We start from the raw sequence: 21,935 nt of genomic DNA, 5'->3' as shown, positions 1-21,935 counted from the left end.
ATGTCGAACCGTGATGACGTCATAATTAGTTAAATAATTATTTAAAAAATAAAAAATATATTAAATTAGTAAAAATTGAAATTTTAACTAAAATAAGGATAAATAATTTTATATATATATATACACACTAAATAATTTGGTTGGTGCTCGTAAGTCATGACAAATCTCATTTGAGTACTCAATAATATTTATTTTTAATTTTATGAAATTGGTCTGTCTGCCCATGGCCAAGCCTATTTGACAACCCAATCAAAAAAGTTCTATGCCCAAGCCCATTTGAATAGTCCACCATTTATGAATTAAAAAAAAAAAAATGAAAACTATAAGATGCCCGCCTTTTTTTATTATTTTTTTATTAAAACAGGTAGGATCATTATTAAAAGAAAAAGTAATATAAGTTCATGGGCTACAATAGGCTGATCAGCTAGCCTAAGCCTGTGGACAATACATACAACTTTAAAATACAATTAAAAAATCTAGTTAGGAAGCCCGCCTATTTAAAAATGGGTTAAATACAAAAGCTAGAAGTGCTTGACAGTAAAGCATTGGTGGTTGACAGTAGAGCAAATATTTAGTGGCTGAGTTGAAGCAGCAAAAAAGGAGACTCCATTTACCAAAAAAGAAGAAGACTCTAGCGGAAAAAAAATGCAAAAATAGTATCGTCATAAACACAGAGGGTGAGAGCAAAAAGAGTGCGAGCAAGACAGAGAAGAAGAATAGGAATATGGGGGTGCGATCTTAAGTCTGATAGTGTCTCACGGTGATTGAAGTTTCAACCTTCAACAATGATGATGAGCCCGTAAGTACCAAAAAAATTTCAAAAAAAAAAAACCTTTAACGGTCTGACTTGTAAGAACTGTTTATGGTTTTGAAATCCAGAAGGTTCAACTGCGGTTGGTACAGTTCATTGACTTTCTTGCATAAGCCAGTTCTTGGAGTTTAAAGAACCCTCTTGATGAACGGTTCCCGGTTATCCCAGTAGGACTTTACGGTTCGGTCCGGGTTTAACAACCTCCTCAAACATATAGGGTAGACTAAGTATGGAGGGTCTTTTGTTATTCATGTACTCCAAATTATTCACTAGTGGATCGATTTTGACTTAGAGAAGCATAGAAATATTTTTTGCCGAGTTTTTCAGTTTCTTCTTCAATAACACGTCTTGGTGTTACCTTATGTTTGCATCTCTCTTCCCTATTCTCTAAGCTTTTCTTCTATTGTCCATTGTGGTTGAATATGGCTTAGGGTAATGTTACCAGTTTATTGCGCATATTCTCTTATTCCGCACTTTGATAAGTTAAAGTAAAAACAACCTAGCTGTAATTTTAAAATTAAAGTTTGAACAAGTATTAGTGTTTTCATACTAATTGTGCTTTCAGTATCATGGAGATATCCATATTCATCACACGGTTACAAGCTAGTTTGAATCAAAAGGTGTAAATATAAGGTTCTACACACAATCCTTTCTGAATTTAATAGCGTGCATCAAACTGTTTATTATTTCAGACGTTGTCTTTTTCCTAACTTTTACCATTATCATTGAGAACCCGAAGTCCAAACAAGTAGCACCTCCATCACTAGAAAAACAAACGTAATTCAAAGACATCAGTACAAACCATTTCTTTGCAACAATGGTGTCAGGTACCGCTAAATTTTGGCGTTTTCTTGAAGCACCAACACTTTGGGCATTCAACAATATCATTAGGCTCTGCTGGATTCAGAAGTTTTTTTTCAACCGCCGATGCAAGGTCGTTGGCCATTAGAGCAAAGGCTTCCACTTTTGTATGGGTTTTGAGAGATTTTGAGTAAATGGGAACTTTGGGTAGATTGAACATGTTGGGGGAGTAAGGTTCCCTAACCAATTCAAAAAGTTCTTCTCCAAAGAAGTCACCTGCTTTAAGACGCTCAGCATGTCGGGAGGCAGTTCCTGTTCCTTCACCATTAGTGTTGCTTGGAAAGGCCCATGCACTGCCGTCTGTAATCAAGAATACCGCATCCATAGGCTCCCCCTCCCGAACAATGTAGCACTGCTCGTTGTAGTACACTGGCTTGAGAGAGTTGCAGATGTCACACAACAAATTTTCATGCTCAGGGTTAGCCAAGCTATTGTTTTTTTCTATCATGAGCTGAGCAAGAAAAAATTATTAGTTGAAGTGCAAATCCATTTCCTAACCAAGAAAAGAAGCTTTTTTAATAAGTAAAATAGAAGTGTTTTATAGACTAATTTTTTTAATATATTAATCTACACCAAATAAAGTTTAGAGTTCTATATATATCGTTATAGAGTTGCAACTATTAATTTTTATGTTATCCCTTTTATCTAGTACAAAATTAACAATTTTACAAACTAAAAGCATTCACAACAAAAATGTGAAAAAAACTAAAAAGCTATTTTAACAACTCAAATCATGAAAATCAAACTACATCAAAGTTGTTACATCTAAAATTTTTAACTTTTAACTACAGTAAGTTGTTATCTATAATAGCTCAATGCAGCATCAACTTAAATATGAAACTCAAATTTTTTATACTACCATCTCTCTTCCTACAATTAAAAATTCATTTCTTTCTCACTCTCCCCAACGTCTCTCTCTTTATTCTCCTCCCTCACAGACCCAGTGTCTTTATTATACCATCTCCTTCATTTCCTTACTTTTTTTATTCCTCTCATCTCTCACTCTCAAATTTCCTCTAATCTCTCATTTTCTCTCTTCTCTCAATCTCTTGGCTGTGTTGTGGGTTATGGTGGTTCTAATTGTGGTTGTGGGTCTCGGTGGTTCAATCGTGATTATGGGTGACTGTGGGTTCATGGATTTGTGGTTGGGTTGATTTTGGAATGGGTTATGGTGGGTTCATGATGGTTGAAGTTTTGTGGGTTTTTTTTTTTTTTTTTTTTTTTTTTTTTTTTTTCCGATGGTGGTGGCTGGTAGTGGTTGTGGTTGAAGTTTGTAGGGTTTTTTTTTTTCCTCCAGCAAGTTGCTTGTTTTCTTGTTTGTTGTTGAAGTTTTATGGGGTTTTTTTTTCCCCTCCAACGGCTTGCTTTTTTTTCGTTTGTGGTTGAAGTTTAATGGTCTTTTTTTTTCCCGGTGGTGGCTGGCAGTGGGTTGTGGTTTCTTGTTTTATGTTTTTTTTTTAAACCGGTGGTGGTGGTAGATGGTGGCAGTGGATTTGGGCGGCAGATAAGAGAAGAGAAAGAGATGCAGGAGAAGAATAGAAGATAGAGAAAGACGGGAGACTAAGGATAAAAAACAAATAAATAAATAAAGAATATTTAAATGAAGTGGTAAAAAAAATAAAAACTTTAATAGAAGGTATAATGTAAAGTAAAGTATTAAAATAAATAAAGTAAATTTTTGTTTTATTTAAAGTTAAAATTTTTAACTCTTTTAACGTGAATGGTCTAATTTCTAATTAGAAAAGAGCTATAAAAATTTATATTCAAATCACATGAGATGAAAATTATTTATTGTTAAGAAAATGAGAGAGAGAGAGATAGTGAGAATTTAAGGCTAACTTTTTTATTATAATTGTAAGGATATTATGTGACAATGACGTGCATCTAGGGGTGGCAAAATTTGACACGACCCGCGAACCCGACACGACACGACACGAAATTAGTAGGTTATGGGTTGAGGCTTAACGGGTTCGTGTCATATTCGGGTTGACATGACTAACCCGTTTAATAAATGGGTTGGGTTAGTGTTGAACACATAGAACCCGTTTCGACCCGTCTGACCCGTTTAATTAAATGATATTTTACCAATATACCCTTCAAACTCTAGGTATATAAACTTATTAGTTGTTGTGATTTATTTTCTTTGACATATTGTGATTGATTATTTGTGATATTGAGATATGCTTTAATTTTGAATGATTATTTGTGATGCAGTTACTCGTTAGTTCTGAATTTTATATTAAAAATATTTATTTGTTTGTTTTTTCATTAATTTTTATTTTTCATTTTGATAAAATCTGATAAACAGGTCGACACGACTGACCCGTTTAATAAATGGGTCGTGTTAGGGTTGAGAAATCTTGACCCGTTTAATAAACAGGTCGGGTTAGTGTTGACCTATGTAGTCGAATACTCATGACTTGACACGACACGAACCCGACACGCGAACACGAATTGCCACCCCTACGTGCATCATTGAAGAAGACCAAAAATTCTTTTCTTTTTTTTTTTCAATTTATTTATTAAGAAACAAACACACATATGGGAGAAAAAAATGAGATTCTAAATCCAAACTAATTTGGAAAGAAAATTTTCAAACTCCGGGCAATATTTTTTTTATCGGGTGCGAATTTTGAAAATCAAGCTTTAGATTGCACGTTCTTATTATATCTTTCATGGTTGCAAAATTTGAAAAATATCAAAGATCGATAGATATGTCATCAATGAAATGTTTAAATTTTAAGCATTTATGATATAAAATTTTGCATAAAAAGTTAGTTTATTAATCAAATAGTAAAAACATTAGATTTGAATGAAATTTGACAGGCATGTTAATAACATAAAGTACATCAGTTAAATTTTCAAAATTGACATTCAATAAAAAGATATATGAAAAATTTAATGGGTATTTTTGTAGACTAATTTGTAGATAAACTTTGTCCTGATAAAAATATGCATATATGTATATATTTGGTATAGGCACCTCTAGAGTGGGTATTCCAATATTTGATATGTATCAAACACAGATGCCTCACACACTTGTCAAACACTTATTCAACCAAATTATATTGATCTCCACATTAAACAAAAAAAAAAAAAGATTTGAATATATAATGGACAAAAACTTTTTCTAACTTTTGTAGATAATAAAGGTATGCAAGATGCTCATATTATTTATAAAACAAGATGATCATATTAGTGGTAGCTCTAGGAAATTTTTTAGGGTCATCACTTAAGAAAATTAAATTATAAAAAAATTAATAAAGAGATAACTTGAATATATATATATATATATAAAACACGAAAAAACATGAATTATTACAATTTTTTTCCAACTAACAAAGAGAAAAAGAAAGAAATGTACTAATAAGAAATAAAGTAGGAATTGAGAATGCTGCGATTAGAGTAATAAAGTAAGAGAATTGAAATGATAATAGAAAAAAAAATGGATGATATTTGTTACAACTACGACTTGGTTTGCTGAGGATAGCAAAATTATTGTGATTGCAAAACCAAAAAAAACATAACTGCCAACACTACCAAAGAACCTATGAAATTAGGGATTATTTTTATAAAATAAGTTGAAAGAGTTACAAATTTGAATGACTATTTTTATTTTTTCTTTTTGAATAGGTTTTTTGTTGAATAATTTGTTTACTAGTTGTTGTTTGGGTTATTTTTGTTGCCATTTGGGCTTTTTTTTGTCATTTAAGTGGGTTTTTTTTTAAGGGATTAAGAATTATGTTTGAGGAGCCAAAATTATTTTTGGAATAATGCTAAATCTACAACATTTTTTATAAAAATTGTATGCACCAATTTGTTATTAGTGGGTTATAAATTGATGTCAATATTGGGCTCAAATTAGAATTAGTAACCATTTTTCGCTTATCACATAAAATTTATTGTAAAATTATTGTAAAAATGTTATAAATGTAACATTACTCTTATTTTTATTGAATCGAAATTTTTGTAATTCTCAAATTAGGGTGATCAATATTTTTATTAAGTTAGTCAAAATAGATTAGTTTAGTGTGTGTGTGTGTTGGCAAGTGGGTAGTCCTGTGACCACCCTGAGTTACATATACAGCCACCACTTATAATAATATAATCCTTCAATTTTATTGTTGGATGATATTTATAATACCATTCAATGGCATATTCAATATGCACGGGACAAACAGTTATTTAGCAAATTTATAGAGGTGAAGAAACTCACGCGCTGTAGCGGATCAAAGCAGATTTGGTTCTTGACATCGCTTTGAAGTTGTGAAGGAAGTTCAGAGATCAGGATCTCCACATAAATATCTTCTTCTTCGTGAAATTTCTTTTCCATGATCTTAGTAATTTCATTGCTTGTTTCCGTCCGGAGCTTTTTATTTTCAATCCACAATTTAATGTTTTTTTCTTTTCTTTTCGCAGCTGTTTGGTACAACTTATCTTTTTAGTTTTTGACAAGGAAAATCTAGGATTTTTAAAAAAGTTGTACTTAGAAAAAAAGTTAATACTTGAAAGAAAAAAGTTGTACTAGAATGTACCTTCTGCTTTTGATTTTGAAGTTATCCGCCGCTGCAAGTATATCTGTCCCACTTATGCTAGTAAGTTAACTTTGGCATATCTTACAATATACTACAATTTTACAAGCATACACCTCCTTGTTCCAAACACATCTTCTTTTTTTGCTTTTTTTGAAAAAGTTGTTGCAAACACATCTTAAGTGGGAGATCCACTAATGAAAAAAAAAAAACGCTCATTACCCTAAATTTGAGAAGTGTAGCATAGTAATATTTCTCTGATAAAAAAAATAAAAAATAAAAAGAGAGAAGGTTTGATGGCATAATAAAATTAGATTGGTCTTGGATTTTTTTTTTTTTTAAAATAGAATCTTTGATAAAGACCAAAATAATAAATATTATGAGGTTCCAAGGCATTTGGGAAGACCAAAGACAATAAATGTTGTGTGATTCCTAGATGGTTATGTTTGAAGAGAAGAATTCCAAGACAATTTCATCTACTTTACTAAACATCCAAACTCATGTGATGGGATAATTATTAATTTTGGATAGGACATTAACCTAGTCTAAGAGTTTGGCCATTTGGTCATTGGTTCAACTAATGGGTTATCAATTGAACTACATTGTTAAAAAAAAAAATCTATATATTAAAATAAGTTTGAGAAGCCATAAAATAAATATGAAAGTTGGAAAAATAAGCATGTCTAAATTAAGTCTAAAATACAAGCCATCTAATATAATTCAAACTCAATGTTTCCCAAGTGACTACACTAAAAAATAAAAAAATATGAGACAAAAGAATGTCAAAATTGTGGCCAAGTCCTTACAATATATATGATTTTAAAAAAGAGTCTTTACTATATATATATTTGCAACACATTTCTTAAAATTCTAGGAATAAAAGCATATACCAACCTTCAAAAAGACACATCTTACATTTACATATTAAAAACCATATATGAATATATTTTCATAAAGATGTTATAACTTATATGTTCATGATTAAAAATCTGATTTGAAATTTTCTTTGAAAAAATATTTCTTTTTCATATAAAAAATCAGATTTGGAAATTCACTTTCAAAATCATTCTCTTTTGCATATCAAAAACCAGATCTGAATCTATTTTCATAAAACATTCTATTTTCCTAACAAAAACCAGATCTGAATCTTTTTTATAAAAATCTTTATTTTTCTTTTAATAAAAACAACATGTTTAGTGTTTCCATGAAATATTCCATTTTTCCCAGTGTTGGTAAAAGCAAGGGGCGCACTTAAGCACAAAGGGCTCTTGGAGCCTAGGCGCAAAGCGCAAGTACGCACCTAATCAAAGTGAAGCGCACATTTTAAAAAAATAATTTTAAAAATTTTAAAAATATTATTAATAAGAAATGTAACAATCAAATGATCAAATTATCATATAAATTGAAATAAATTTTTTTATATAATTCATATAACATTTAGATATACCCTACTTTTGCAATTTTAACACAAAAATTGCAAGTCAAGTCATTTTATTTTTTTGGATAAGCTAGATATAAGTACTTCCATGTAATATCCTTTCTTAAATCTCCTATATCTATAATGCCCTATGACTAATTAGTAATATTAGTTAATAATTTAATCACGTAATGACTAAAACTCTAGAAGAATTAGTTTGCTATGGCCAAAATCAACCACTAAAGTAACTAAACAATTACCACATATATTATATCATACATTTCTTTTTCTTTTTTTTTCATGAATGAACTAAGAATATGAGGACATTGCAACATGGTAATTGGTACCAAGGAGCTAGGTGGGTTACTGTTTCAAGGAGAAAAAATAAAAATAGACAAGAATTGGGAGGTTGTGGGTTGGGTTGTAGGACAAGTTACACTCAAAATATTTTTTATTTTATAAGTAATTTACACTAAAAATATACAAAATCAATGGTTTGTACCAATAATGTCAAGATCCTATAGCTTTAACTCAGTTTTGATTTTTTTTTTTTTTGAAAAATATAAAAAAGCTCCAAAAAGCGCACGTTGAGCTTTTTGAAAAAGCACGCCTCAAGCGTGCTTCTTTGAATGGGCTTAGCTTTTGAGGCAAAAAGAGCTAGAGCCTTGGGGCTTCGAGCTCTGAGCTTAAGCCTGCTTAAAGTGCGCTTTTAACAACAATGATTTTTCCTAATAAAAATCAGATCTAATATTTTTTTTATATAAAATATATTTCTTTCAATAAAAATAACAATTAACAACAATAGTAAAAATGAGAGCAACAACGACAAATGACAGAAATATAAAACAGCATTATGAGATTGACAATCGTATCAATGTAATAATATAGTAGGATGATTAGTATATTACTTGAAATTATGGGGTTTCATTCTTCCTATTTAGAAACCACTGTCTCTCTGCTTTATAATTGTACAACTAAGAGCCTAACATTAATAATAATAAAAATAAATAAATAGAAGAATTGGATTCGCACCTGAAAATTTCCCATGTAATATAGAAATAGTAACAAGCCAAAGATAGTAACGCAAAGTACAAAGCAGTTTTCCCATACATCGTTACTTGTTCGGAGGTTTGAACCAAAAGAACTGCAAAAGTGGCACAACTATAATGCATAAGATGCTAATCTTGAAAATTTATAACTACAATGAATTTACAAAATTTTATAGGGAATGAATAAGTTTAGAGAATATAGAAATATATGTGTGTGTACACACGCGAATGCATGAATCCACTAGGTTACAAGCATAGGTTTTAGGCCCTGCAATCCTAATATGCAAGACGTAGAGTAATGACAATGCTTTTGGCAATCAGAGAAGTCATGAGCCACTTTGCTGATACTCATCTACCAGGGTAACAGTTTTAACATCAAGTATGGAGGTCTGTATGCTGAGCACGAAATCCAAGTCTCCATAGTGGATAAATGCTATGGTATAAACCACCTAGGAAACTAATAGTGAATCTTAATATGGAATTGTACAGAGTCTAATATATGTGCAAACCTCAGATGTCGCATGCCCCAACAGAAACAGTAGAATATTTTTTGTGGAATATTTTTGGACTCTAAGATATAAGACTGATGAGCATCGAGATATACTCCAAAATCAAAGAGCTCTGCATTTGGCATATTTTTAGGGCAAAAATCATCTAAAGCAGAGTGATAGCCAAAGTTGTGGTCGCAGTAATAAAAAGAATTTCGGACACATCCATCATGATTTTCACACGCCCTGTACCAGCAAGCCACAGTTCGTTGAATAGAGAAACAATACCAAAAGGCTCCTAATACCTAAAAGACGAGCAAATCATTTAACATCAGTAAATTTTGTAGATATCATAACCAAATGTAATAACTATTTCAACTAAAATGATAATAATTAAAAGAAAAAAGAAGAAGAGAAGACAATTCAAAAGATATGAACTAATACACTAAATTCCAGTATTAATGCTAAATTTACTTAATTAGCCAATTATGCTCGAGTAATATTGTTTGTGATTTATCACAATATGCAACCATATCGCAAAATAACGAATTGTAGAAAATAAATAACATTGACAATATAGTTACAAAGAACAACCCTATATACGAAAAACTCTCTGGGAGTTTACTACCAACCCCAAGGAAACAGAGCCACTATAATAGAATGAAAGTTGTAAAAAATACTTCGCCATAAATCTATTGATATCTCATGAAGTACTTAGTTACATGTCTATACTCAACTCCATGACCATTGACTCTTCTATCATGAACTCTATTTCACATGAACGTTCAGCTTACAAATTCAAGAACCTCTTGAAGATTCTTCATAGCAACTTGACTGTGTTCTTATTGCAGCAACTTCAACTTGATCACCAAGTTTTGAATCCTTGATCATTGGGTGATGCTTTGAGAGGAATTGGTTAACCCTAACCCTAGATATACAATCTGTAGCTCTCCAAAAGTCTAAGTTCATGTCCTCTAGGTTTTCTTTTATACCTTGGCTATGGGGTCAAAGCTTGGATGGCTGATTAAGCTAAATTAGGACTCTATATGCAGGATTCTTGATCAATCAAATTTAGAAAGCTATTTCTCAACATCTCAAGTGATTGATTATGTGTAGACTATGTATTGAGATTTCAAACCTTGTAGATCTTCATTAGTCGTCCAGGGCAAATGTCTTGGACTTTAAATACATCTCAAAGATACTAGCAAGTGTATACACCCCATTTTGCACCTCTCATTTAACTTCACTTGCATTACATTTGCATATCATCACCACCTCATTTCTCTAAGACAAGACTGTGATTTTGACCGTTTGATCTCTAAATACTTTTCAAAAAACAAATCTTGAGGTTACAACAATCAAAATAATAGTTCATGAGCATTAATCGAATCACTAGATTAAAAAATATCAAAGAAATAGTTTAAAGGTAAAGTGCACTTCAATGTTGCTAAAAGCGGCAAGCACACTTAATTAAGCGCATAGGCCTTTTGCAGCCTAAGCACAAAAAGAGCGCTTTATTGAAGTGAAACACACAATTTTAAAATATAATAATTCATAACTTCTAATAGAAATATCCGTAACATATTATTAAAAAAAATGACAAAGTTAAGCTAAAAAAATTAACAATAATACATATTTTAAAAATCTAACAATTGGATTGCATGTTCTTTATGCTCTTAATATACATGTCAAATTTGTGCCCATTGAATATTATTTACAATATGATTTATAAACTTATATTTTATTCATAATTTTAAACTATAAAAACTTGCAATTTAAATAATTTATAAATGATATAGTTATTAATTTTTAATTTTCTAGAAATTTTTCAAGCAAGAAAGGTGTAAGAAGAAAATGTAATTCAATATTGGATTTGTCAAAATTCACCTCCTATTTTGTAGCTAAAATTTTTCCAAAAAATAATAATGTCCAAAATTTCTATTTTTGACCTATAAGGGAAGTCAATTGTATAATGTTTGTAAATTCAATTTTTACCTAAGTTATTTCAATTCTTAAAATTTTTATATAATAAATTGAAAACAATTATCAATGGTCAATATCATAATAATCTAGTCATAAAAAGTTTTATACATAATATTTTCTATATTTCTCTTGTGCTTTATAAAAGTACATAACCATGATATTATGATCAAATGATGTATGTAGTTCAATCAACATGCATCTAAAAGTCAAAGATCAAAAAGCACAAGAATTGTAAATTAACCTATCTTATGACACATAAATAAAAAAAATAATTTGTGTAATACAACGCCCTAAAGATAATAGTTGTGTAGTAAATCATTGGTCCATGTTATTTCTTTCAAGATCAAACATTTAATTTTGATGATTCATATCTTTTAGCAATAAAATAAAATAAAAACAGGCCTATGCGTGCTTTATTCTTCTTCAAAAAGATCCAAAACAACATGCATAAGGCATGCTTCATTGATATATTTTTTGGCCTCACAAAGCTTTGAGAGATTGGGGCTTTGAGCTTTGAGCATAGGCGCACTTTTAACAACAATGGTGCACTTACATGAAACCGGTCTTGACATGTGATTATGATCTCTTAAGATACGAAACTACTTAATTTTAAGAAGGAAATCTAAGTAATAGTATCTAAATACTGTCCCTAAGATCTAAATTTAACCCAACTCCTCAAAAAAAAAAATGAACCCATCTCTCTCTAGAGAGAGATAGAGAGAGAGATGGGTTCAACACTTGCACACTTGCCAAGATTAAATTTCATGAATATGAAAATTCTACACAATCAAACTTACATGGCCGGCAATGATGTATAGAAAGAAATCCAGTGGACCTAGGACCCATAGCCTTCCACCAAGTATCTCATGATTTGATCCCAGATCCTTCCTTGGTAGGTAAATTTGAAAAACTCTTGGCCAATATTGGAAGAAAATAAAAATGTTTAAGATCTGTAATGTTTTTAAAGATTTCATGGCTCTCACGTCTAAGAGTATGCATAACATTACCACCTGAACAAATTACAAGTAGTTCCGTCATTAGAGGCACTAAATAAAATCTAATTATGTGTAGGACAATGTTAATTCAAAGAAGATAGTACGGGTGTATAAGAAATTGCTTCAAATTTCTGCTTTAAACTTATAATTATTCTATTTGAACCCTTTTGTTGTGGAAGAAAAATGTTTTATTTGTCAAAGAAATAATTTAGTTTTCCTCATAAAAGAATTAGTATTATTTGTCCATTAAAAATTAGGTGTTATAGCCGTATGTAGGCACCGCAATTAATAAGTAATTAAGAATTAAATATATGCAAAAAAAAAAAAAAGTGATTATGTTTAGAGGTTGACAGATATCTTATTGGTTTTGTGGTCAAAAGATACAGGTGCATGATTTTTTGTTTATTTTTGTGGTCAAAAGATACAGATCATATTTTTGTACGTTGGCGTAATTCGATTAAAAGAAACTTATAATGTGTTAGAGCGGTATCTAGGCATTGCTATTAATAAGTAATTAAAGAATTGAAACATATGCAAAAAACGTGATTGTGTTTGGAGGTTGATAGATAACTTACTGGATTTTTGGTCGAAAGATACAGGAGCGTGATTTTTTGTTTATTTGTATGGGTGAACACATTGAGTATTGTTTGGGTCATATTTTTGTACTTTGGCATAATCTGAATCAAAAGATTCAAAACGCACTTTTTATGTATTTGAGTCTTAGTTTAAGTGCGTTCATATTCATAAACAAATGGAATATATTGAAGACACAACTACTAAAGAGCTGTTGAATCTGCTGCCTCGATATCAAGCTCGACTCCACTGCAATGGCTTGGAGGTATGACAAAATTGCTTTCCTTAGATACTATTTTCTCTCATACTCAAGTAGCTAAAGGGTTATTGTAAACTTGCCCCCAACATACAACCAATCCTATTGGATTTTACAAATTGCAACTTTGGAGAATACCTAGTGTTTCTAAAATTTTTTGTTAGGGAGAATAATGAGAGTTTATACATTATATATAGACCATGAAAATTCAGAAATAAATGTTAAAAGGGCTAAAAAAAATGGTAAAAACAATCTCCAAATATTCATAAATGTTTAAATATGAAATGGTGCAACTCTTGGCAATAACTTCGTAAAAAAAAAAAAAAAAATTGCATAATCTCATAAGACATTTGGTCAATGAGTCTCTATCGAGTTTCAGACAAAAACTCTCGTAAGACATTTGTTAGATGTTCAATCATTCGAAAACACAATTTCAATCAACTCAACATCTATCCAAACATTATAAATGCATTTTCCACTTGATTTTCGATCATTTCTTTCACACTATCTCTTCTAAAGAGATAATAACACTTTTCAACTTGCAAAGAGGAATCAAACGACATTATTCCACTACCAAAGTGGGATCAAACTTGTACTACAACTTATTTAGATATACAAAATATCCAATGAAAAATTGGTATTTTGATTCTAGGTTGTTGCTAAATTTTATGCTTTCAGCTGCTCAGGAAGCGACTGGCTGCTCCTTCAACGCAGAGTGGATTCTAGGGGAAGGGCAAGGAATTCGAACAAACAGGGGGCAAGGAAATAGTCTGTTGTGTGTTATATCTATTAATTGACTCTTTTTCCCAATAAAATAATTGAGAATTTGTTTTGAACTTAATGAGATTTAGGTTAATTTGTGTTTTTTAAAGGATTGTGAGTGCATTGATACTTGTAAGTTCGTAAGTGGGGTCTATAAAAATTTATCAAATGTGCAATACTTATCATTGATAATAAATTTTAACTGTTGTTGCATGTGAATGAAAACATGTGATTTGTTGAACTATGTTACATTTTTGTGTCGTTAAATTTCCGTTTAAATGAATGTGCTTTTGTTAGTCCCAAACTACAAGAAGATGTGAAAAATGTATTTTGCAACCAAGAATTTAGCTTTAGTCTACTTCATTACCTGTGGGATGGGAAGAAAAACTAAAATGTCAAATAGAAGGTGTTGATGCAAGAAATATTTTCTGAGATCTGCATAAAGGAACCAGGATTTTAGTTTTCAGGGAGCAAAATTATAAATAATTATTTTTTAATTAAGAATTAAATATATACTTAGGGTCTATTTGGGAGCAATTTATTTAGCTAAAGCTAAGAACTTTTAGCTGAAAATGTAGAAGAAAAGTTGAAAAATACGTTGAATAGTACAATAAAACCCATAAATAGTATCAAAAAGTACAGTAGGACCCATAAATAGTAGCAAAAATAAGCTAAAATTGCAAATAAGTTGAAAATTTCAGCTCATCCCAAACGATCTCTTAGAGTGTGTTTGGGACTAGCTTATAAGCTAGTTTTTTTTTTTTTTTTTTTTTTTTTTTTTTTTGTACAGCTTTTGAAAGCCTCTTTTTTTTTTCTTTACTTTTTTAAAGTACAAGTATATTTTAACACATTTTTTGCAAAAATTTAAATAAGTTGTTCCCAAACAACACTAAAAAACAAAATGCTAGTTTATAAGCTAGTCCCAAATGCACATAAGATGCATTACTAAATACTATGAAAAAAATAAAACTAGTAACAATTCAATATAACAATATATAAACAAATGAAAAGACAAATAATTATTACTCAATGCATTTCAATCAGTCATTTATCAAAAAGAAAAATAATTATTACTCAATGCATTTCAATCAATCATTTATCAAAAAGAAATTTGACGCTCTTTTAAATACAGGAAATCATTTATGATATAATTGATTCTATATTAAACTCAGGGTAATTTTCCTTTCAATGAACAAAATCAAGCAGTCCTTTAAACAATCATTTTCCATAAGAGTAACTATTAAGCATAATTACAATCACTTTATAAACAAGTTGGTAGATCTTTATCTTTAAATCACTATCAACCATTTGGTACCATTCAAAAAGAAATGGTGAATAATTTTTATAAAAAAAAAATTATATATATGTGCGTGTACATCATATTTTCTACCATTCCATCAAAATTTTGAAGAAGAAAAAACACACACGTGGACACCTGTACATGCAACATATATAAGATCAAGAAAGCAACTTAGAATAAATATTTAGTAAAAAAAACTGGGGGTAGTTTGGATTGTTGATATCATTATTTTTTTTTTCTTATGTTGTTATTATTATCTAACTAGGTTCATTTTATTTATTTATTTATTTATTTTTATTGGAGAGATATTAGGTAGATTACAATTTAGATAGCACGTAATTATGTTGATATTTACCTTTAACAGGTGTTGAGTGGGAGGAGTCGATTGGGCCAGTGGGGGCCATGGTCTCCATTTGTCCTGACGCGGCTCCTTTTCTTTCTCTGTGTAACTTATTTTTTAATTTTCTTCTATATTTCCGAAATAGGCCGCCTAAAAACCCAGTATGAAATCGCAGCACTAGGTAACTGATATCAAGGAAAGATCGCGAAACTATAGCTGTGATCCCCAACCTTCTGTCTATCTCAACGCATTTCTTGTATTCATTGATCATAAGACCATACAAGAACAAGGGTTCCAGTGATAATGCGATCATGCGCACCAATATAACTATTATATTCCAATCCCATGGGAGAGAATTTACCCATTTAATTATTCTATTCCAATCCCATGGAAGAGAATTCCCTCCTGAGTCCGAACTTGTCTTTTCCGTCGTAGATTCTTTCACTGCTACAGCTTTGCCATCCTCTGAAGCCTGCTCTTCGATATCATTTATCCTAAACAAAAAGCATGGCAATTGGCAAACATAAAATTAGTTTATATGACTCTTATCTTCTGTACGACTATGAAGCACGGGTGCGGGTACGGGTGCGGGACTCAGTAATTTTTGAAAAAAGTGGGTGTGGGTGCGGCGGGACTCGGCAATTAAAAAATTATTAAAAATATTTTTATTTATATTTTCTATATATTTTTACTATTAAAATATTCCTAAAAAATATATTACTAATTTACTATGCCTTGATTCACAAAACAAAGAAAGAAAAAAGCAAGAAACACAAAACACAACACAAAACCAAAAAGAAAACACAAAAGAAGTAACAAATATTCAAAATAAAATTAAGGAATGATAGATTTAGGGTTTTTGGGTCTCATTTAGAGCCGATTACGGCTGTTGCAGCATGATTCGAGGCCTGTTTCGGCCATTTCGGGCCTGTTTCGGCCGTTTCGGTCGCCGGCCGATACGGCCGAAACAGCCCGATTCTGGCCGAATCGGCTCGATTCGGTGCTGCGTCGGCGCGAGTCGGCAGGAAAAATAAGATGCCACGTGGCCGACGCGGCACTGACGCGCGAGTAGCGGCGTCCCTCGCGCATCGGCGAGTCCCGCCGCGTCGGACGCGAGTGCGGCACCTCCGGTGCCGCGTCCGTGCATCCCAGCTGTACGATGCAAAAGAACCCCAAAAATACAATACCATAAATTCCCCCCCCCCCCGCCCCCCTCCCCTCCGGCGGTTTTCTTAATGGCTTTTCAGTGGAATGTTAATATCGGAGAGCCCAACTCTAACTAGTAGAAGTAACTACATCTATTCATCTATTCGATTCTATGGTGGTGTGAAATGAGAAAGGAGAAACGAGAGAGTCCATTCCATTTAAAATAATTGACTATTGTGCCCATAGTTTTAAAAAATGGTACAGTCAAACTATCAGAATAGAAAATGGTTCTCAGTTTTATGGTTGGACCAGAGTCTCAATGATCGAATTGATGTCATAATTAATTAATTAATTAATTAATAATTATAAAATTATCTAAATAAATAATTTTATAATGTTCATTGTAACTAAAAAAATTGAATAATAGTAAATCATTAAACATTGGTATGTAAGCTCAAACAATAGTTTTTAATGTTTAAACACTGAAAACTGTAAACCCCAAAAAGAAATGTGTGTTTGGTAGGAGTTTTTTTATCAAGAGTGTTTGAGTCATAGTTCTCGAATTAGGTTGTTTAAAACATGTATAGGGTTTAGGGTTTAGGGTTTCTCGTCTTCTAATACTAATCTTGTTGTTCTGCCTCTGCTTGAAGACAGCAGGTAGTTGATCTCACAGTTAGGCCATGTCAGGATCAAGCATTGCTACCGAGAAGTAAATTCTTGTGTTGACTGTTTGGCTAGGATAGGGACTGAAATTGAAAGTCCTTTTTTGTTGTATCAAGATCCGCCTGGGGATCTCTTGGAGCTCTTAAGCTCGGACAACAATGGCATGTTTTATAACAGGGCCATACCTGATCCTTGTATTCCTTTTTAGTTTTGTTTGGTTAATGCAGTTTCCTTTCTACCCAAAAAAAAAAAACATGTATTTTCAAAATTCATTTATACCAGTTTTTAGTTTTCAATTAAGTTGTTAAATGTTCTTTTTGTAAATAAGTTAATTGTGGGGCCCATTGACAAGACGAAACTCTTTCTTTTTTCTTTCTTTTCTCTCACAAGCTCATCACTTTGTCCTTCTCTCCTCTCTTATCCTTTCTTTTTCTCTCTCCTTAAATAAAATAGTATTTTTTCTAATTATTTTTAAAAAAAACACATACACATACCAAACACACAATTATATATATATATATATATATATATATATATATATATATATATATATATTTTTCATATTTTAAAATATGTTATTTGAAATATGGTATCAAACACATTTTTTTCATTGTAAGTATTTTAAACACGTGTTTTTATCAAGAAAGTCAATACCGTACCGGAGACTGTACCGGTTTGGCCACCGATACGATATATTTCGGATACCGGTCAATACCGGTTTAACGTTTCGGGTTTACCGTTATTTTGTGTATATATATATATACACACACACACACCAAAATCTCTAGAACCATGTTTATAAATATATAATATTTCACTTATATTATAGTAAATATAAAAGTTTATTATAAAACATTACTTCAATTCAGAACAAATTATTCATAGTGTTAGATTTTAGTATCAAATAAAAGAGAAAAAAAAAACACAATATAAAAAAGAGAAAGCTTAGTTGTTCATTGCATAATAAGAAAGCAAATAATACTAAGAAGTTAATGTAAATAAGTTACCATTATGCCTTTACAAAAATTCAAAAATTACAAAACTAAAAAAATAAAAAATAAAAAAGTTTTTTTCTGTACCGGCCGGTACGCCCGATATCGGCCGGTATTGCCCGAAATTGGCCGGTATGGCCGGTACGGCTGGTATTTTTTCCGGTACAATATAAAAGTGTACTGGTACGGGTACACTAGCTGGTACGGTATGTACCGGCCGATACTGGTACGGTATCGGCCACACTGGTTTTTATAACAATTTTTAAACCACAATTTTCACATCATTTTGAACAAGAATATTTATACACCACTACTAAACATACCCTAACTTACCAACTTTTGGACACCACTTCACAAAATAATAATAATAACATATAAAGGCAGCCACAACCCCAAAGCCCACTACAAAGTATATTAGTTATTTTTTAATCTTTCAAATAACAAAAGTAAGTGTACTCATGAGTAGCAATATCATTGACCCCTTGGTATTTTTTCCAACCACATATCCTACACTTGCGCATTCGTATTGGTGTAGGCATTTTGCTAAAATGCTAAATTTATCTTCAAAATATAGCAAAAGTAAGATCTATAAATAATATCAAAAAGTACAATGAGACTCATAAATAATAATAAAAATAAACTAAAATTGTAGATAAGTTGCTCATCCCAAACGGATTCCTAATAGTAACCAATTTAGAAATATGTTAGACTAGTAAAAAAAGACAAGTGTTATTGTTAGAACATAAAAAGAGGCAAAAAAGAATAATAATTAACTAAATATGATTAATTAATTTGAAAGGATTTACAGTATTTTGAATAGATATTAAAGACACAATAGATGAGGTAAAAAAAATGATGTCAAGAGCTAAGGAAACTAACCCCGCACCATTCCCTCGCTGATGTGAATGAGAATTCATAACTAAAGCTTATCAAGGAAACGATGTCCGAAATAGAGAATCAGCCTTTAAACTACGTGTAGGCCCAGCCAACTTAAACAGGAAAATCTGAATCTTGATCCCTGGAGAAATGGGAAACAGATTAGACAAATAAGGTAAATTTCTTTTTCTTACGTTTTTTTGCTTGAGAGAAGCAAAAGATTTTCACCAAATGGTGTTACTAGCTTGTGAAGTGTGAGAAGGTGGAGCAATCCATAAAGTGGCAGAAGTTGGCTTTGTAATGGGATTTTAAGAGTGCTCAGAGGCAGCTGCAAGTAATAATAAGCAAGAGCAAATCCTGGCTGCTAATGTTGTCTAGTGCTAGCGTGTGAAGTGTGAGAGCCATTCACAATGGTCAATAGTCTTCTAATGTTGTCCTATTTCAGCAAGTCTTTTTTTTTTTTTTTTAAAGAAGACCCGGCAACTCCATCTGCTCAGACCACTCAGACTAGTAGTGTGTGTAGTGTGCACCATGGTCCATGGACAATGGTCCATTCTTTCTTTAGCATTGTCTTCTTCTCCAACAATAAGAACTCAATTATTTCTAACAAATTATTGGGCCCTCATCAACCGATAAAAATTCAATTTGTTCTGAGAAATCATCATGTCTTTCTGGTGGAGGCACCCCCTCGTCAGAGGGTATGGGCCCAGGGGAGGACCCCCAAAGGACATGTCTCCTTTATTATAAGGAAACTCTTATGTCACATAAAATGACACCAAAAAAGTCATAATTCGCCCATGTGGTGAGTTGTGATTGGTAGAGGGAGTGTCCCACCACACCCCTCCACCAATCACAACTTGCCACATACGCGAGTTGTGGCTTTTTTCTGTGTCACATTTTGTGGTACTAGAAAGACTCATATTTCGAAGTAAAATCAACTAACTAAATAGGGTAGCGATGTATGATGGTGAAAAATAAAATAAACAATGTTAAAACTTATTAAGGACATATGATATTTTTCAAAATTTATTTAGGTAGCGAGTTCTAATTAAATCAAAATCACTTTTAAAATGATATATTATTGATACATTTTTATTATGCACTAATTATAATTTGTCACATTAATAATTATGAAATTTCATTTTATAAGAAGACATTTTGAATAAAATTCTAAGTCGCTACTTTCTAACAAAAAAACAATGGTAAAAAATGAAAACTTAATTACACTTCGTAATATTTTCATTAAGTTTTTATTATTATTATTATTTGAAGTGCTAACACACATAACCACGAAATTTTTTTTTTCTGTTAGTTAGTTGACGGTAGGGACCTACTTGATTACAAATTAAAAATAAAGTATATTCCATTAATATACCTTAAGATTTGGGCTAATGCCAATTAGATCTAAAAATTTTAAAAACTGGCTAATTTGATCCCCTAAAGCCAATTTAAGCCCTAAGATAGTTGAGAAAAATAACTAATAGACTTTTTTTATTGAGAAACAAACACACGTACACACAAAAGAAAGCAAAAGAGGTTCTAATACAAAAGCACACTACAAATTTCACTTAAAAGCCATAATAACTTTTAAGTATTTAGAGATTAAGTTAGGTTTAAAGGCCAAATTGACCAATTTTGAAAAGTTTTAGACCTAATTGGTTTTAACTCAAATTTCACACTATTTTAATAGAATTTTCTTATAAAAATAAATTAAATCAAATGAACAGTTACGGAAATAAAAATAAAATTAATTGTGAACCAAAATAAAATATTGATACCAGAATTGGGATTGAGATCAATTGCACCATATTTAAATGGTTATGATCAAAAGTTAAGAAAGTTGCTTTCAATATTAGGCATAAGATTTAAAAAGTTAAAAGTTACAAGAAGTAAAAGATTATAAAAAAAAAAAAGGTTTAAACTTTTTATGAGAGATTTAAGAGGTATTACTTAGTAGACCTATTTTTTGGCAGTCTATTAAAGCTGTCTTCTTTTATCCGTTTATGTCACGTGATTGTCGGAGACTCTAAGAGCATCCACAATGAATGTGGCAAGTGGCAAATGGCAAATGGAGCCCTTCTTTGCAATTTTTTTTACAATTCAGCCCAAAGTTCCAGCTCCATTGAATGTTGTATTTTGCAACAATTGTAAAAATATATACAATTGAGCTACAGTACCATCTTAAATGTAAGATGGTACTGTAGCTAATGGGATAAAAAAATATATTTTTTAATTCTCTCTCTCTCTCCACTTTTACCCCGGGAGTTTCTCTCTCCTTATCATTATTTCTCTTTTTTTCTTTCTCTTCCTTCTCTCTTTCTCATCTGCTCTCTCACTGTTCAGACTCAAGAACCCCGTGGGTTTGCTCAACGGTGGAAGCGCATGGCTCCGATGGGTTGGCGGATGGCTCCGATGGTTTGAATCGGAGCTCCGATCGGCGTGGTATAACTTTTTTGTTGTGGGTTTCTGGTATGATTTTTGGAGGTGTGGGTTTTTGTTGTGGGTTTCTGGTATGAATCAGAGCTCCAGATCGGCGTGTGGGTTTTTGTTGTGGGTTTCTGGTATAAATCGGAGCTCCAGATCGGCGTGTGCGATCGGCGTGGGTTTCTTTAGAGGTGGTGGGTTTTTTTTTTTTTCAGTTTCGCCGATTGGATGATGGAGGAGTTGTGTGGAGGAGGACTCTGGAAGGTCGGTGTTGTGGTGGCTGTGCCGTTGATCGGCGTGATGGTTTTTTTTTTTTTTTTTTTTTTTAGCTTCGCCGACCTGGGTTGATATGAATGATGGAGGAGGAGTGGAAGATCGGCATTTGTGGTGGCTGTGCCGTTGATCGGGGTGATTTTTTTTTTCTTTTTTTTCAAGTTTCGCCGATCTGTAGTTGTATGGAGGAGTCT

The 21,935-nt window shown here is 31.8% G+C and overlaps 1 protein-coding gene across 3 annotated transcripts; it reads right to left on the bottom strand.

The window, feature by feature from the left end:
• Positions 1-1,291: 1,291 nt before the first annotated feature.
• Positions 1,292-19,476, bottom strand: LOC142642452 (cyclic nucleotide-gated ion channel 1-like). 3 transcript variants are annotated; one of them, XM_075816806.1, is made up of 10 exons: positions 19,273-19,476; positions 19,048-19,186; positions 15,383-15,861; positions 14,095-14,162; positions 11,939-12,151; positions 9,180-9,463; positions 8,654-8,765; positions 6,208-6,250; positions 5,889-6,091; positions 1,292-2,123 (listed from the first exon to the last, which is right to left on the bottom strand). In XM_075816806.1, the coding sequence occupies exons 2-10, from the start codon at positions 19,083-19,085 to the stop codon at positions 1,635-1,637; spliced, it is 1,929 nt and encodes a 642-aa protein (XP_075672921.1). In that variant the 5' UTR covers positions 19,086-19,186; positions 19,273-19,476; the 3' UTR covers positions 1,292-1,634. The 3 variants fall into 3 exon arrangements, with proteins under 3 accessions (XP_075672921.1, XP_075672923.1, XP_075672922.1); XM_075816808.1 differs by having other exon boundaries at positions 1,369-2,123; positions 19,055-19,476; XM_075816807.1 differs by lacking the exon at positions 11,939-12,151 and having other exon boundaries at positions 1,412-2,123; positions 19,048-19,476.
• Between the last annotated feature and the right edge of the window lie 2,459 nt (positions 19,477-21,935).

Source organism: Castanea sativa, chromosome 7 (assembly GCF_040712315.1).
Source record: "Castanea sativa cultivar Marrone di Chiusa Pesio chromosome 7, ASM4071231v1".
NCBI classification, from domain to species: Eukaryota; Viridiplantae; Streptophyta; class Magnoliopsida; order Fagales; family Fagaceae; genus Castanea; species Castanea sativa.
This window is presented reverse-complemented; position numbering and strand designations above follow the sequence as displayed.

Excerpts from the sequence above, each read along its gene's own strand:
- LOC142642452 (XM_075816806.1), bottom strand. The coding sequence starts at position 19,085 with ATGAATTCTCATTCACATCAGCGAGGGAATGGTGCGGG. Across the intron at positions 14,163-15,382 it reads CCACTCAACACCTGTTAAAG|ATCTCAGAAAATATTTCTTG; the intron begins GTAAATATCAAC and ends TCCTTTATGCAG. Across the intron at positions 6,092-6,207 it reads TTCAAAATCAAAAGCAGAAG|CTGCGAAAAGAAAAGAAAAA; the intron begins GTACATTCTAGT and ends TGTACCAAACAG.